General features: G+C 47.2%; 1 protein-coding gene across 3 annotated transcripts in view; it reads right to left on the minus strand.

Moving 5' to 3' along the window:
- Positions 1 to 3,242: 3,242 nt before the first annotated feature.
- Positions 3,243 to 15,913, minus strand: part of DCAF4 (DDB1 and CUL4 associated factor 4) — a 54,899-nt gene continuing 42,228 nt past the window's right edge. For all 3 annotated transcript variants that reach the window (XM_077261875.1, XM_077261884.1, XM_077261893.1), the window contains 2 exons: positions 5,195 to 5,309; positions 3,243 to 3,617 (listed from right to left, as the gene is read on the minus strand). In XM_077261875.1, the coding sequence (XP_077117990.1) occupies positions 3,412 to 3,617; positions 5,195 to 5,309 (321 nt within the window). In that variant the 3' untranslated portion in view covers positions 3,243 to 3,411. The remainder of the gene's footprint in view (positions 3,618 to 5,194; positions 5,310 to 15,913) is intronic.

The raw sequence follows: 15,913 nt of genomic DNA on the forward strand, positions 1-15,913 counted from the left end.
GCATCAGTGCACTCCATGTCCGATTCATCTTGTAATGGGCAGTTAATTTCCCTTTCTAACCCAGGCACGGTATGTGTAAAGAGCTCCATGGAGTAACCTGTAGTATCGCCTGACGCATCCTTCACTTTTGGTTTGGGTGAAGAACACAAGGAAACGTCTTGTTCCTGACCGGGAGCATCCACTGACGACTCGCTGCTTTTATATTTGGAACTTTCTGAAGAGGAGACGAAAGAGCTAGAGGCTGAGTCAACAAGGAAAGCCAAAACTTTTTCCTGCTGCTCCGGCTTTAAAAGCTGTTTTCCTACTCCCAGATAAGGGAGCCTTCGAGGCCTTGTGTAGCCAGACGATGACGCTGGCTCAACACCTCCAGCCTTAGGTGCTATTGTGCTTTTGCCACTACCACCAGTGCACCACCACCACTATCAGTACCAGCTGGCAACCACCGCCCACAGGCTCTTCCACCAGACTTCCTCATTTTTTGGAAAATCTAACCAAAATAACAACCGTTATATGGTACTGTAAAACAAGCTAGAAGGTGTATATAAACTTTTTGAGAATTTAAATCTCCCTTTTTATTGGGAGACTGAACCAAAACTCAGGCCCTGTGCATAAAACAACACAATGTAAGTGGCAGAAAGTGGCTGGCTGATATACGACAAACTAACAGGACTGAATTATATCCACTTTGTGAGAATTTGAATCTCACTTTTTTTTGGGAGACTGAACCAAAACTCAGGCCCAGTGTATAAAACAACACAATGTAAGTGGCTGGAAGATATATGAAAAAATACAAGGACTGTAGTACAATTTAAATCTCCCTACAATGATCTCAGGACAAGTATGGCAGCAATAAAAAGGACTGCTGCACACAAAAGTGTGGACAAATAAACAAGATAACTGTGCAGAAAGGAGCAACAGGATTTTTGCTTAAAAAAAAAGCAGTTGGTTTGCACAGCAGCGTCCAAACAGCAATGCAGCTATCAGGGAGCCTTATAAGGCAGCCTAATAAGCTACAGAGCTGATGCACAAAAATATAGCCTCCACTGTCCCTGCAAAAAAAAAAAAAAAGTTGGTGTTGGACAGTGGAAATCGCTACAGCACAAGCAGTTTGGGGGTTAATCTTCCCTCACTAACTATATCCCTTCTTCTGATGAAGCTGCAGCAACCTCTCCCTATGCTAAGATCGACAGAAGTAAGATGGCGGTCGGCGTGCACACCCCTTTATAGCCCGTGACACCGCAGAAAGCAAGCCAATCACTGTCATGCCCTTCTCCAAGATGGTGGGGACCGAGACCTTTGTCATCATGCTGCCCACACTCTGCGTCCTCGTTCATTGGCTGAAAAATGGCGCTGAAAGTGTCATATGAAACGCGACTTTTGCGCGCAGATCGTCAACCTTATGGCCGATCCCACACTAGGATCGGGTCGGGTTTCATGAAACCCGACTTTGCCAAAAGTCGGCAATTTTTTAATTTGTCCGATCCGTTCCGCTCAACCCTAGTTCTCACCTGTCTTCCTTTTGATTCATTAAAAGAAGCTTCTTTTAAGTAGGACTTTTTGCAAATGCCAGAAGTGCAGTCAATGCTGGAAAACATTGTAGAGAAAAGAAAGACGTGCACTCTTGCTTTGTACTGGTGCTGACTGGACGTGGATTTAATCCACCCGAAAGTAGTCCCAAGAATAAACAGTCGCACTCAAAATTTCATCAAAATGCAAGGATGGGGATTTTTTATTTTCAAAACACCAAAATAATTCACCGCCGTGGTATGGTGTACAAGGTAACGTTTTGACCCGCTGGGTCTTTATCAAACCTTACTCATACTGAAGAAACAAGGAGAGGAAGAAAACCCATGTGGGGTACTGGAGTCCCGTTAGGGACCACCGCAGCCTCCAAATATAGCGCACAAGCAGCCTTTAACGGGACTCCAGTACCCCACATGGGTTTTCTTCCTCTCCTTTTCTTCACAACCTCAGTGTGATCCTGTATCTATGAAGGATGACCTGATTGTGGTGTTAATTGCCAATGCAATGACAGAACTTGGAAACACCCCACACCAGGGGCAGTGCAAGTGAGCCCCTAAGGCTAGGTTCACATTGCGTTCTGTGCATCTGTTAAACGGACTACGTTACACCACGGCATAACGCAGTCCGTTAACGCCACCATTGAATGCAATGTTGGACGCATCGCTAGCGCACGGCCACAATGGGCGTGCGCTAGCGATGTTCCGTCATTGAGTGACGGACCCTAAGAGTCGGGCTGCAGTGTTTCCGGGTCCGTCACCGCTAGCGCAGATAGAGCATTTGCTAGCTCTATCTGCGCTAGCGGACAGCCATACCGGCACTTGCGTTAACAGCAGCCCGTTAACGTATGTGTTGAACGGGCTGCTGTTAAACGCAATGTGAACCCAGCCTAAGGCTGGTTTCACATTTGCAGAGGGCTGCGTACTTCCTCCATTAAGCCCCACCTCTTCTATTCAGCTCCACCTAAGTCTTCATGTGTCCTGCATACCCATCTTTAACATTGGGTATGCAGGCCATGCAGATGCATCGTTTTGATACTTCACCAATCGCAACATGCTGCGTTAGACGCAGTTCACCACAGCGTCAAAACGACGCATGCGGACGCATCTGCATGGCCTGCATACCCAATGTTAAAGATAGGTACGCATGCAGATGTAGATGGAAGAGGTGTGGCAGTGGGCAGGGGTTAACGGAGGAAGTACACAGCCCTCCGCTGCCCTGCCCAAAGCAAATGTGAAACCAGCCTAACCCACTGAGTTTTGCAGTGTATTCTGGCAGCATCTGTTCTTAACTCAGAAATAGCCCGGCCGATGCATGTGTCTGCTCTCCCGACATCCCACCCAGTTTCACCTCCGAGCCAGAAGATTTCTCACGCATGCGCTGTCAGCAACCCAGCGCCTACCACTCCCCCCCACCTCAAAACTTGTGGTCTTAGCGTGCCACACTCCTCTCAGCCCCAACTTCCAAATCCTGAAGTGTCTCGCCGACATCCCTATGTGCTCCGGTTGGAGCGGTCCTCCGGAAATCAGTGCCCCCAACCTCAGACAGCCATCAGGGTCCGTACTGGGGAAATAGAGCGGTTCCTCCTTTTTATTTAAAAAAAAAAAAAAAAAAAGAAAAAATGTTTCATTGGACTTTCAGGGTTGGTTAATCCCAACCCAATCTATGTCATAGGCAAGTTAAATATATTCTAAAAAGTGGTTTAAGCAACAACAACAAAAAAAAAGAAATTATTTTAATACCTGGCTGTGAAAATATCTGTTAAAACTCATTCAGAAATTGATTTATGTTGTTTAAAATACACATGTACTTCCCAAGCTGACCGATATCGGGAAGACATTGAAGTATAAACTAGATTAAAGTCACTGCAAAACAAGTTCTTCAGTGGTATTAAAAGTCCCGGGTGTTGTACGTAAAGTGATAGAATTCTGTCTTGACAGCCATAAGTAAACCAGGTACAGGTCTTTTCCCACCGTGATAGGCAGAGAATGCAACATTTGGTATAAATTCCTTGGAAGCAGTGTACGGTGATGGGATCGATCTCAGAAGCTGTGCATCCTGGACACTCCATATTCTTGTGTAACAATCTTGTCCAACTGCAAAAGGAAAAAAAAAAAATAAAAAAATAAAACACAACTTTAATTCTGTTGGTGTTGGATTAATATTTAAAGGGAACCGGTCACCTGAATTTGGCAGGACCTTTTTTCGGTCCAGTGGGCAGTGTTTTCGGGTGTTTTATTCACCCCTTCCTTTCCCGCTGGCTGCACGCTGGCCGCAATATTGGCTTGAAGTTGATTTGCTGTCCTCCGTAGAACACGCGTGCGCAAGGCTAGATTGCCTTGCGCACGCGCAGTATGCTTTGCCCAACTCGCATGCGCCGGCGCACTATGTCTCGGAAGTATTTCGCTGTGTTCCGGAAGGAGTGTTCTACGGAGGACAGCGAATCAACTTCAAGTCAATATTGCGGCCAGTGGGAAAGAAAGGGGTGAATAAAACACCGCCCATCGGACCGAAAAAAGGTCCCGCCAAATTCAGGTGACCGGTTCCCTTTAATAGCCTATTTGGAAAGTTAAAAAAAAAAAAAAAGCCAAATTCAGTCATGCAAGAACAGAACAGATTGCCCAGAACATAGTTACATTGGACATGTGAACATTAAACTAACAGGTTTTCTGCTTATAAGAGTTTATTTTTTTTTATTTTTTTTTTTAAATGCATTAAGCAGATTCAGATTTCCAGAGTAGGAAAACTCTAGATTGGGGAGCAGCAGGTAATTTAAATAAATCAAAACATGTTCACCCTTTATACACTGAATATGTCAATAAATAACACTTTTCTGTATCTAAGGCCGGGGTCACACTTGCGAGTGCCTCTCAAGTCTCTCGCATCAATACCCGGCACTGCCGCCGGCACTCGGGAAAGGAATGTTCAGCTGCATAGATATACATGCAGCCACAAACTCGAGTCCCGAGTGCCGGCGGCAGTGCCAAGTATTGATGCGAGAGACTTGAGAGGCACTCGCAAGTGTGACTCCGGCCTAAATTGTGTGATAGCTATCAAAACGCATTGCAGTCTGGAGCCCTGTAACCAGCATATTTATGCTACAAAAGCTTCTGTGATCTAAAACAGTTTTGCTTGCCAGGTCAATAATTCAAATTTTGCCTTTTGTTCTAGCTGTGCGTGTGTATATATTTTAAATCCTCCATACAGGTCTAGATATATGGGTTTGGTGCTAATTTTTAAGGTTTTTACTGAAAGGAGTGATTGAAAGGGGCATATCTTTAGATTGTTCTGCATAATTACCCCATGTGCAAGGCAACTTGCCAAAGACCATCAAAATTAGACTCCTGTTGCTAAAAACATATGGCAGGATTTTAAAAAAAAAAAAAAGTACCCAAAACTGCACTTGATTGCAGCAGGGGTAAAATAAAGAGCAGCCCCCGCCACCCCCCCCAAAAAAAAGTGTTTATTTTCTTTTTGTGCATTTTACACAAAAATATTGTTTAATCTTTTGGGTGCATTTTTTTTTTTTTTTTTTAAAGCGAATCAGGCAGCTTATTCATGCTATCGCCAAAAGATGAGAAATTATTAAAGTAAAATTTGTCCACACAACCCAGCACTTTAAAGACTTTGAATTCTCTGCATGAATTGAAATGATTTGGGGCACATTTTGTACCTGCAAGCAGCAACCCTTCATCTTCTTTCACATGCACTGGTAGGCAAGCATAACTGTTAACATGTCCTTCATAGCTCCGCACAGGCTTCACCATCCGCAGATCCCACAGCTTAATCTACAATGCGCAATAGAAAATATACAATTTAATCCTTATATTCTATTACCTGCAAAACAAAAGTTTGTTAGAAGTCCAATATGTAAAATGTGACACCTAGTTTATTATAATTCCATTATTCTAAGATCTATAATACATAACATTTGTCTCTATGGCTTATAACTTTAACCCCTTCATGACCTCGGGATTTTCCCATTTTTCCATGTTCGTTTTTCACTCCCCTCCTTCCCAGAGACATAACTTTTTTATTTTTCCATCAATTTGGCCATGTGAGGGCTTATTTTTTGCGGGACGAGTTGTACTTTTGAACGACATCATTGGTTTTACCATGTCGTGTACTAGAAAACGGGAAAAAAATTCCAAGTGCGGTGAAATTGCAAAAAAAGTGCAATCCCACACTTGTTTTTTGTTTGGCTTTTTGCTAGGTTCACTAAATGCTAAAACTGACCTGCCATTATGAGTCTCCAGGTCATTACGAGTTCATAGATAAATTCTGTCGTTTCGAATTTTTTCTCGCTACGCCGTTTAGCGATCAGGTTAATGCTTTTTTTTAATTGATAGATTGGGAGATTCCAAATATGTGTAGGTTTGATGATTTTTTATTGATTTATTTTGATTGGGGTGAAAGGGGGGGGTGATTTAAACTTTTATATTTTTTTATTTTTTCTCACTTTTTTTTTAAAACTTTTGCCATGCTTCAATAATCTCCATACGCTTCATACTATATGACATTTTCTTTCCCTGAGGAAGCCGCCATTCTGGCGGCGATACGCGTGGGAGCCTATCCCACACTTTGCTTCCCTTGTGTACTACACATCTTTCTTATGGCCTTGGACTGTGGGTATGACGGGGGTGTTTTTTGTGCATTGGATTGAGGTTGTGGGCTCTCAGTTGGTTAGTTCCTCCTCTCCTTCCCCCATTCGCAGGTCCCATGTGTACCATCACTGAGACATTCATATATTTATATATGCTTGATTATTCTTTCAAATGTTGAATTGTCTCATCTATTATTGGTACGCTCTTATAAATATAAGCCATATATTCAAGCTTTGACAATTTTGTCATTTTCTGCACAATTATTATGCACCTTATCAGGGGTATGTATGGTATTGCAATATCGACTTGTGTGCCGTTTTTATTTGTGTAGTTAGGCTATTGTAGTCATCTTATTGTGGGAAGTTCATGTTTTGTGGGTTGTCATCTTCCCCACCTTGGGATATGACATGTATACATATATTTGGGCAGTGTTTTTGCATATTTGCATTTTTTAAGTGTTTTTAATCATCATGTCGTGTTTTTTTGTGTGCACATGTGTGTGTATTTTGTAGGTCTTTTTGCCAATTTAATAAAAATCACTATTTCATACCATTACAGAGGTGTTCCTATATATGTGGGCATGATCTTTTTCTTCTTTTTTGTCCATGCTTAGTTACAAGCCCACAGTGAACCCTCTGTCTTTTGCGGTGCCCTCCATTTCTTTTATCATCAATAATCTCCATGGGAGGCTAGAAGCTGGCACAATGCGATCGCTGCTATGCAGTAGAAATGCAGGTGTGCTATGAGCGCCAACCACAGGATGGCGCTCACAGCTACCAGTTACCATAGAGGTCTCAAGGACCTCTATGGTTACTATTCAGAAGCATTGCTGACCCCCCGATCATGTGACGGTGGTCGGCGATGCGCTCATTTCCGGCCACAAGCGCCGGTTAAATGCCGCTGTCTGCGTTTGACAGCGGTATTTAACTAGTTAATAGCGGCGGGTGAATCGCGATTTCACCCACCGCTATTGCGGGCACATGTCAGCTGTTCAAAACAGCTGACATGTCCTGGCTTTGATGCGGGCTCACCGCCAGAGCCCTGCATCAAAGCGGGGCATCTGACCTCGGACGTACTATCCCGTCCGAGGTCAGAAAGGGGTTAAACAAGTAGTTTGCAAAAAAAAAAAAAAAAAATTTTTAAGACCCTTCACCAAGTTTTTCCATGTGGAATTGGATACACGATGCAATAGTGGCTGCAGTGTTTCTTTTTTCCACCTCTATTGCAAAGATATCAGCAATGAAATAAATTGGCGCCTTATAAGTTAACTTGTTAAAATAATTTGATAAGTCCAAATGGGTGTTAACTGGGGGCCTTTACTTCTTCCCCCTGTATGATTAGGGCCAACCATAAGCAAGCAGAAACAAACTTGAGAAAACATGCCCCCGCAAGCGCTTACAGCAGGTTTCTCAGTGTAAGGCCGGCGTCACACTAGTGAGTTTTACGGACGTAAGAGCGCATAAACTACGTCCGTAAAATACGCATTACACACGGCCCAATGATTCTCTATGGCCCAGCTCCTATCTGCCGCATATTACGCATCCGTAATATACGTTCTTGTACGGCCGTAGAAAATCACAGCATGCTGCGTTTGTCACCGTATTGCGCAAAAAAAAAAAAAAAAAAAAAAAAAAAAAAAAAATCGCTAATGAAAGTCTATGGGGGTGAGAAAAACACGGATTCCACACGGACCAGCAGTGTGACTTGCGAGAGATATGCAGCGGTGTTAGTGAAAAGCCGGTAATTCAATTGCCGGCTTTTCATTTCTCCTTCACAAACCCGACAGGATATGAGACATGGTTTACATACAGTAAACCATCTCATATCCCCCTTTTTTTTTTTTTTTTTTTTTACATATTCCACACTACTAATGTTAGTAGTGTGTATGTGCAAAATTTGGGCGCTGTAGCTTGTAAAATAAAGGGTTAAATGGTGGAAAAAATTGGCGTGGGCTCCCGCGCAATTTTCTCCGCCAGAGTGGTAAAGCCAGTGACTGAGGGCAGATATTAATAGCCTAGAGAGGGTCCATGGTTATTGGCCCCCCCCTGGCTACAAACATCATGAACTGGAGCCTTGGAAAAGTTCCCACGCTCGAGTTCATATGAGGACATCCAGTAGAGGGCGCCTCACCGCAACTCAAGTTAAGTACAGGTCACCCAGCTTTCCATTCATTACCCGGGGTTTACAGGCACGAGCGAGTGCATTAGCACAGCTCCTGGCTGTAAAATGATTTAACCCCTTCAGAAGGATTTTCTTCGTGGGACGTGATAGATCCTCGGAAGGTATGTATATTGTTGGTTTATTATTTTTCAGAGCGAGGGTCTTCAGGTGGATTGAGAGAGCAATAAAATATTAAAACAACCTGTGTGTTTATTTCATTAAAATACTTTTTAATAATGTGTGTGTGTGTTTTTTAACCCTTTCATACAATTGGATTAATAATGGATAGGTGTCATAACTGACGCCTCTCCATTATTAATCTGGCTTAATGTCACCTTACAATAGCAAGGTGACATTAGCCCTTCATTACCCCATATCCCACCGCTACACGGGAGTGGGAAGAGAGAGGCCAAGTGCCGGAATAGGCGCATCTTCCAGATGTGCCTTTTCTGGGGTGGCTGGGGGCAGATGTTTTTAGCCAGGGTGGGCCAATAACCATGGACCCTCTCTAGGCTTTTAATATCTGCCCTCAGTCACTGGCTTTACCACTCTGGCGGAGAAAATTGTGCGGGAGCCCACGCCAATTTTTTCCGCCATTTAACCCTTTATTTTACAAGCTACAGCGCCCAAATTTTGCACATACACACTACTAACATTAGTAGTGTGGAATATGCAAAAAAAAAAAGGAGATTTTTGTGTACTCACCGTAAAATCTCTTTCTCTTAGCCTCTAATTGGGGGACACAGGACCATGGGTGTTATGCTGCTGTCCACTAGGAGGCGACACTATGCATAATCTGAAAAAGATTAACTGTGGCTCCTCCTGCGCAGTATACACCCCTGGACGGCATCAGCCTTCTCCAGTTTTGTGCAAAAGCAGTAGGAGGAACGTAACATGAATAACATAATTATGCCTGTAAGAAGGCAACTATGTACGAGCTCAAGAAACAATATGAGAACTCAGTTACAACAGCCCGGAAAGGGCAACAGGGTGGGAGCTGTGTCCCCCAATTAGAGGCTAAGAGAAAGAGATTTTACAGTGAGTACACAAAAATCTCCTTTACTCTGTCGCCTCATTGGGGGACACAGGACCATGGGACGTCCTAAAGCAGTCCCTGGGTGGGAAGCAATGGACGAATATTGTGCAGACAGGCCCGTACACTTAGGGCACCGCCGCCTGCAGGACACGTCTACCCAGGCTCGCGTCCGCTGAGGACTGGGTATGAACCCTGTAGTGTTTAGTAAACGTGTGTAAGCTAGTCCAAGTGGCCGCCTTACACACTTGTTGTGCCGAAGCCTGGTGCCGAATGGCCCAGGAGGCCCCTACCGCCCGTGTAGAGTGTGCCGTAATACCGGCTGGAAGAGGAGAATTCTTAAGGCGGTACGCCTCTTGTATGGTGGATTTGATCCACCTGGCAAGAGTAGCTTTGGAAGCTGGCATACCCTTGTGGCCGCCTTCCGGAAGGAGGAAAAGGGAATCAGACCTCCGGAAGGACGCAGTCCTAGACACGTATATACGCAAAGCCCTGACAAGGTCAAGCGTATGCAGAGCCTTCTCCACTCTATGAACCGGAACCGGACAAAGGGATGGTAGTGAAATTTCCTCATTGAGGTGGAAGTCGGACACAACCTTCGGGAGGAAGGATGGGACCGTATGAAGAACTACCTTGTCCTGGTGAAATGCCAGGAAAGGCCGTCTGCAGGAGAGTGCTGTCAGTTCAGACACCCTGCGTAGCGAGGTGATTGCCACCAGGAAAACCACCTTCTGGGAAAGAAGTCGGAGCGGGACCTCCTTAAGAGGTTCGAAGGGTGGTTCCTGCAATGCTGTCAGGACCAGGTTAAGGTCCCACGTTTCTAGTGGTCGTCTGTAGGGGGGAACCAATCGGGAAACCCCCTGAAGGAAAGTCCTTACTTGCGGCTTGGTAGCAATGCGCTTTTGGAAAAGCACTGAGAGGGCCGACACCTGGCTCTTAAGCGAGCCCAATGACAGCCTGGCCTCCAGACCCGATTGGAGAAAACCAAGTACTTTGGGTATGGAATAAGGGAGAGGGATCTGGCCACGAGATTCGCACCAGGTAAAGAAAGCTTTCCAGGTACGGTAATAAATCTTGGCAGAGGCTGGTTTCCGTGCTCTGATCATGGTTCCAATGACATCTGCCGAGAGCCCTGCCTGGGTTAGAACCCAGGTCTCAAGGGCCACGCCGTCAAATTGAGAGCCCCTGAGTTCTGGTGGTAGAACGGCCCTTGTGATAGAAGATTGTGGCGGTCGGGGAGACGCCAAGGGGCGTCTGCTGTGAGTTGTACGATGTCGGCGTACCATGTGCGTCTGGGCCAGTCCGGTGCAATGAGGATGGTTGGAACTCCCTCTTGTTTGATCTTCCTCACCACTCTGGATATCAGGGGGAGAGGTGGAAAAATGTACAGAAGCTGGAACTGGGTCCAGTCCTGAACCAAAGCGTCTGCTCCGAGCGACCGCGGATCGTGTGTTCTGGCAATGAAGTTGGAGACCTTGGCATTGAAATGGGATGCCATTAGGTCCACATCCGGGGTCCCCCAGCGGAGACAGATCTGTTGAAAAATTTCGGGATGGAGAGACCACTCTCCCGAGTCTATTCCTTGTCGGCTGAGGAAGTCTGCTTCCCAGTTGTCCACACCCGGAATGTGGACCGCCGAAAGAACCGACCCTGTGTCCTCCGCCCAGCGGAGGATATGTGACACTTCCCGCATCGCCTGGGTACTGCGGGTCCCCCCTTGATGATTCACATATGCCACAGCCGTGGCATTGTCCGACTGTATCCTGATGTGAGAGGCTGCCAGTAAGTGATGGAAGGCCCTCAATGCCAGTAGGATGGCACGAATTTCCAGGATGTTGATGGGCATGGTCGCTTCCGCTGGGGACCACTTGCCCTGTGGTGTAGGTGCACCGCACCCCAACCCGTCAGGCTCGCGTCGGTGGTCAGGACCTTCCATTGACCTGAGAGAAAGGATTTCCCCTTTGCTAGCGAGGTTGGCTTGAGCCACCAGTGCAGGGACCTCCTGGTTGACGACGTTAGCTGGAACTCCCTGTCGAGAGAAAAGGGATTCCTGTCCCAGGACTTGAGAATGGCTAGTTGGAGAGGTCTGAGGTGAAACTGGGCAAATGGGACAGCTTCTATTGCCGCTGCCATCTTGCCAAGGACTCTCATGGCAAACCGGAGAGATCGAGGGGGTTTGCGGAGGAGGGTGCGAACGGCTAGTCGGAGAGCCAGTGCCTTGTCCTTGGGAAGGAGCACTAGACCCCTGGAGGTGTTGAATAACATTCCCAGGAAGGTCAGGGACTGACTCGGGGTTGGTGATGACTTTTGTAGGTTGATTAACCAGCCCATGCGACTGAGAGTATCGGTTGTGATTGAGACGCTGAGCTCGCAGTCCTTGAAGGTGGGAGCCTTGATGAGTAGATCGTCCAGGTATGGAACGACTACTATGCCTCTGGAGTGCAGGACGTCCATGGTGGCTGCCATGACCTTGGTGAACACTCTGGGAGCCGTGGTGAGTCCAAAGGGGAGAGCCACGAATTGGTAGTGGTCCTGGCCTATTGCGAACCTTAGAAACCTCTGATGGGCAGGTGCAATGGGTATATGCAGGTATGCGTCTTGTATGTCTATGGAGGCGAGATATTCTCCCTTCTCCATGGACGCAATGATGGACCGAAGGGACTCCATGCGGAAATGACGGACCCGTACATATTTGTTGAGCTGTTTTAGGTCTAGTATGGGCCGTACGCTGCCTCCTTTCTTGGGAACTACGAACAGATTGGAGTAGAACCCTCGGAAGCGGTCGGTCGTGGGTACCGGTACTATGACTCCTGATTGACAAAGCGAGGAGACCGCTTGGTGGTAGGCTCGAGCCTTGGCTGGCGGTTTTGGGGGGACAGAGAGGAAGAACCGGTCTGGTGGGTTGGAGATGAAGTATATTTTGTAACCGGAAGACACTAGTTCCATAACCTACCTGTCTTCTGTAATAGGCAGCCAGACTTGATGAAAGAGCAAAAGTCGGCCGCCTACTGGTGTGGTGTCTTCCGGAGTCCGTGAGTCATGAGGAGGAGAAAGTCTGAGATTTTCCTCCTCTGGGCTTAGACTGGCCTGCTTTTGATTGCCAGGTCTTGTCCGACCTTTGCGTCGATCGTGAGTTGTCCCTGCGTGGGGAACGGTTACGATTTTGTACTGGACGTGAGACGGACCAGCCGGAGGAATTCCGAAAGGATCGGAATCGAGTTTGGTTACGCTTCTTGTAAGTGCGTTTAGGTTTCAGTTGGGGAAGAGAAGTACTCTTACCCCCTGTGGCGTTGGATATCATAGTGTCCAACTGTTCACCGAAAAGTCTCCCACTGAGGTAGGGGAGGTGCGTGAGGGACTTCTTTGAGGCTGCGTCCGCTTTCCATTCCCGCAGCCAGAGGATACGCCGAATCGTGATGGCGTTTGATGCTATCCCCGCGACTCCCCTTGCTGAATTCAGAGCTGCATGGAGCATGTAATCTGCTACAACAGCAATTTGAACCGCTTGGTCCGACAGTTCAGGAGCGGATGCTTGGAAGGCTTGTAAATTGTTTGCCCAGGCCAGGATGGCCTTGGCAGCCCAAACTGAGGCGAACGCGGGAGCCAGGGATGCCCCTGCTGCCTCGAAAATTGAACGAGCCATGCGTTCTACCTGCCGGTCTGCTGCGTCCCTTAGGGTTGAGCTATCTGGCAGTGAAAGGAGGGTCTGTGCTGCTAGCCTGGAGACTGGGGGATCCACTTCAGGTGGATCTGTCCATTCCTTGGTGTCCTTCTGTGGGAAGGGGTACCTCGCCTCCAGATATTTGCGATTAGCGAATTTTTTCTCAGGCTGTGAGAGCTGTTTTTTAAGGATCGCCTTAAACTCTGGGTGGTTAGAGAAAACCTTAGGCGCCTTCAGAGGTCCTTCAAAGGAAACCTGATGTTCTGGGGCCTCTGGTGGCGGATCAGAAATGTCCAGCACCCGATGGATGGACGATATTATGTCCTCAACTAGCGCTGTATTGCTAGGAGGGATTGGGATCAGGGACCCCTCCGTTTCTCTGTCTGAGTCAGAGTCGCAGATGCCTTCCGAATCCTGTGTATGGATCCGCTTGCGTCGTGACCTAGACGTGGATGTGCCAGGGTCATCTTGTTCTTGAGTCAAGCTCTCCCTTTACTGGGTAACGGTCATAGCCGGGGCATGACCCTGCAGAGCCTGAAGCAATGTGGAAGTTAGGTTATCTATAGACTGCGTCATAGATTGCGATATCTGAGTAGCCCATTCCAGTGTGGCTTTAGACACCGAGGCATTGGCAGGGGCTTCTTGAGGCTGTGACACAGTAGTTTGTATACAGTTCTGACAATGCGGGTACGTGCTACTACTGGAGAGAGCGGTCCCGCAGGCTGTGCAGAATGCATAATAGCAGTTCTGCCTGGTTCTCTTAGACCTTGAGCCCGGCATAGTGCACAGAGTGCAGAAGTGCTGCCAGCAGATGGACCTTACAGGTGTAGAGAACCTACAGGGGAGCCTTATAGGTAATATGGATTCACAGCTGAGTAAAGATAACCCAGGTGTGATCTTACCCCACCAGTGTACTCCTAGGTCCAGCGCCGAAAATCCACAGTCCTGTGCCCCCCGGAGACTGGCTGCCTGGTCCTGTAGACCGGGAGATGCAGGGTTAATCTGCAGCCGAAAATGGCTGCAGAGACAGAGGAGAGAGGAGGAGAAGGGGGCGGAGAGCTGGAAAAAGGCGGCAAGGCTATAAAAAACCCGCCCTTTCTGTCTCGATCCGCCCCTTGTATGACACTGTAGAGTGTCATATTTGTCATCCGGGGGGCGGAGAGGAGGCTGCTGCTTCAGCTAGGCCGAAGCCGGGGCCTAAATTAGATGCCTGAGGCTCAGAAGGGCTCCAGGCCGGCGCGAAAGTCCGGGAGGGGGTCGGATCTGAACCGGACCCCTCCGGATTTGAAGGCAGGATGGCGGTGGGGCTATGAGCGGAAGGGGGAGCCCGGTGAGGGGTCCCCCTGAGGCAGTAGAGAGCTGGTGCTGCCGCAGAGACAGGGACGCTGGGAGCCCTGTGTCTGTATGTGCCATGCCTGCCTGCACTCCCCCCGGCCCCAACAGGAGCCCGCAGCTGGGCTGGGGTCCCTGGATGCAGGAGCAGTATGCTGGCCCATTGCTGGGAGCTGTAGGATGCTGCCTGTACAGGCCCTACCTGAGGTGTCTCAACCCAATACCCCCAGAGGGGGATAGGGAGGGTGCTTTTGTCATACCTTCAGGGGCCTTTATCCTCGCCTCGACCTCAACCCAGAAACCAAAAGGAATTGGGGAAGGAGGGGGGTCTCGACTTCGAACCAACACCCGAGGGGCTGGGGAAGGAGCAGCATGGGGAATAGCCATCTCAACTTCAACTGGGCACCCCATAATAGGGGGCCGAGGAAGGAGCCATGCCGGGAGTCTCACAGGAGACCCTCTTTTCTTCATCTGTAATCCCGTCGGAAAACGGGAAACGGAGTAAAACGGAGTAAAAATCTTTAGGTGTGCCTCCTTTGCGACACTAAGCAAAAACTGGAGAAGGCTGATGCCGTCCAGGGGTGTATACTGCGCAGGAGGAGCCACAGTTAATCTTTTTCAGATTATGCATAGTGTCGCCTCCTAGTGGACAGCAGCATAACACCCATGGTCCTGTGTCCCCCAATGAGGCGACAGAGTAAAGGGGATATGAGATGGTTTACTGTATGTAAACCATGTCTCATATCATGTCGGGTTTGGGAAGGAGAAATGAAAAGCCGGCAATTGAACTACCGGCTTTTCACATATATCGCGCTGAATTAAATATAAATACAGAAAAAATATATATATATACACACATACACACACATACATACGCATATACATACATATACACACTGTATGTATATATGTTTTAACGAACATTTGAGCACATAAATCCATTAGATGTCGGTTTTGCAAGCCTGCGAGAAAATATCGCAGTACGGATGCCATACGGAGGATGCAATGCACAAAATACGCTGACACACCCTGCCTACGGATGACATACGGATCACTATTTTGGGGACTTTTCTGCTTATTACAGCCGTAAAATACGGACCGTATTTTGAATTTTGATACGCTGAGTGTGAGGCCGGCCTAAGAGACAAGTGATATAGCCCCAGTCTCCTTTCACCCCTACCATAGAGATATTATCGGGGGTTGGGGTGCGGGAAGAGAATAAACTGTGTACTATTCCCAGCACTCGAATCATAACACACACATTGACATTTTTCGGGGGTGGTAGGCTTCCTTTTTTAAATTCGTTTATTAGTTCAGAATAAACAAACATTGCACACATTTGCAATTATCGTCATTAATTATACCGTAAAATACAAATGGTTGCAAAACATCATCATGTTAGAAGTTACAAAGGTGATGGAATGTACATGGTAAATCAATAGTTCCTTATAAGAAAATACCTATTATACAACTTTAACAACTTTAACCATTAACAGTTAGTCGCCGAAAGAAAAACAGATTTGGATCCTGCTCTATAAGCGATGCCCCCGAAAACCACAAGCCCACCTTTCTATGTAGATGTCTAGTCAGTGCAGACTATAG

Source organism: Ranitomeya variabilis, chromosome 1 (assembly GCF_051348905.1).
Source record: "Ranitomeya variabilis isolate aRanVar5 chromosome 1, aRanVar5.hap1, whole genome shotgun sequence".
NCBI lineage: Eukaryota > Metazoa > Chordata > Amphibia > Anura > Dendrobatidae > Ranitomeya > Ranitomeya variabilis.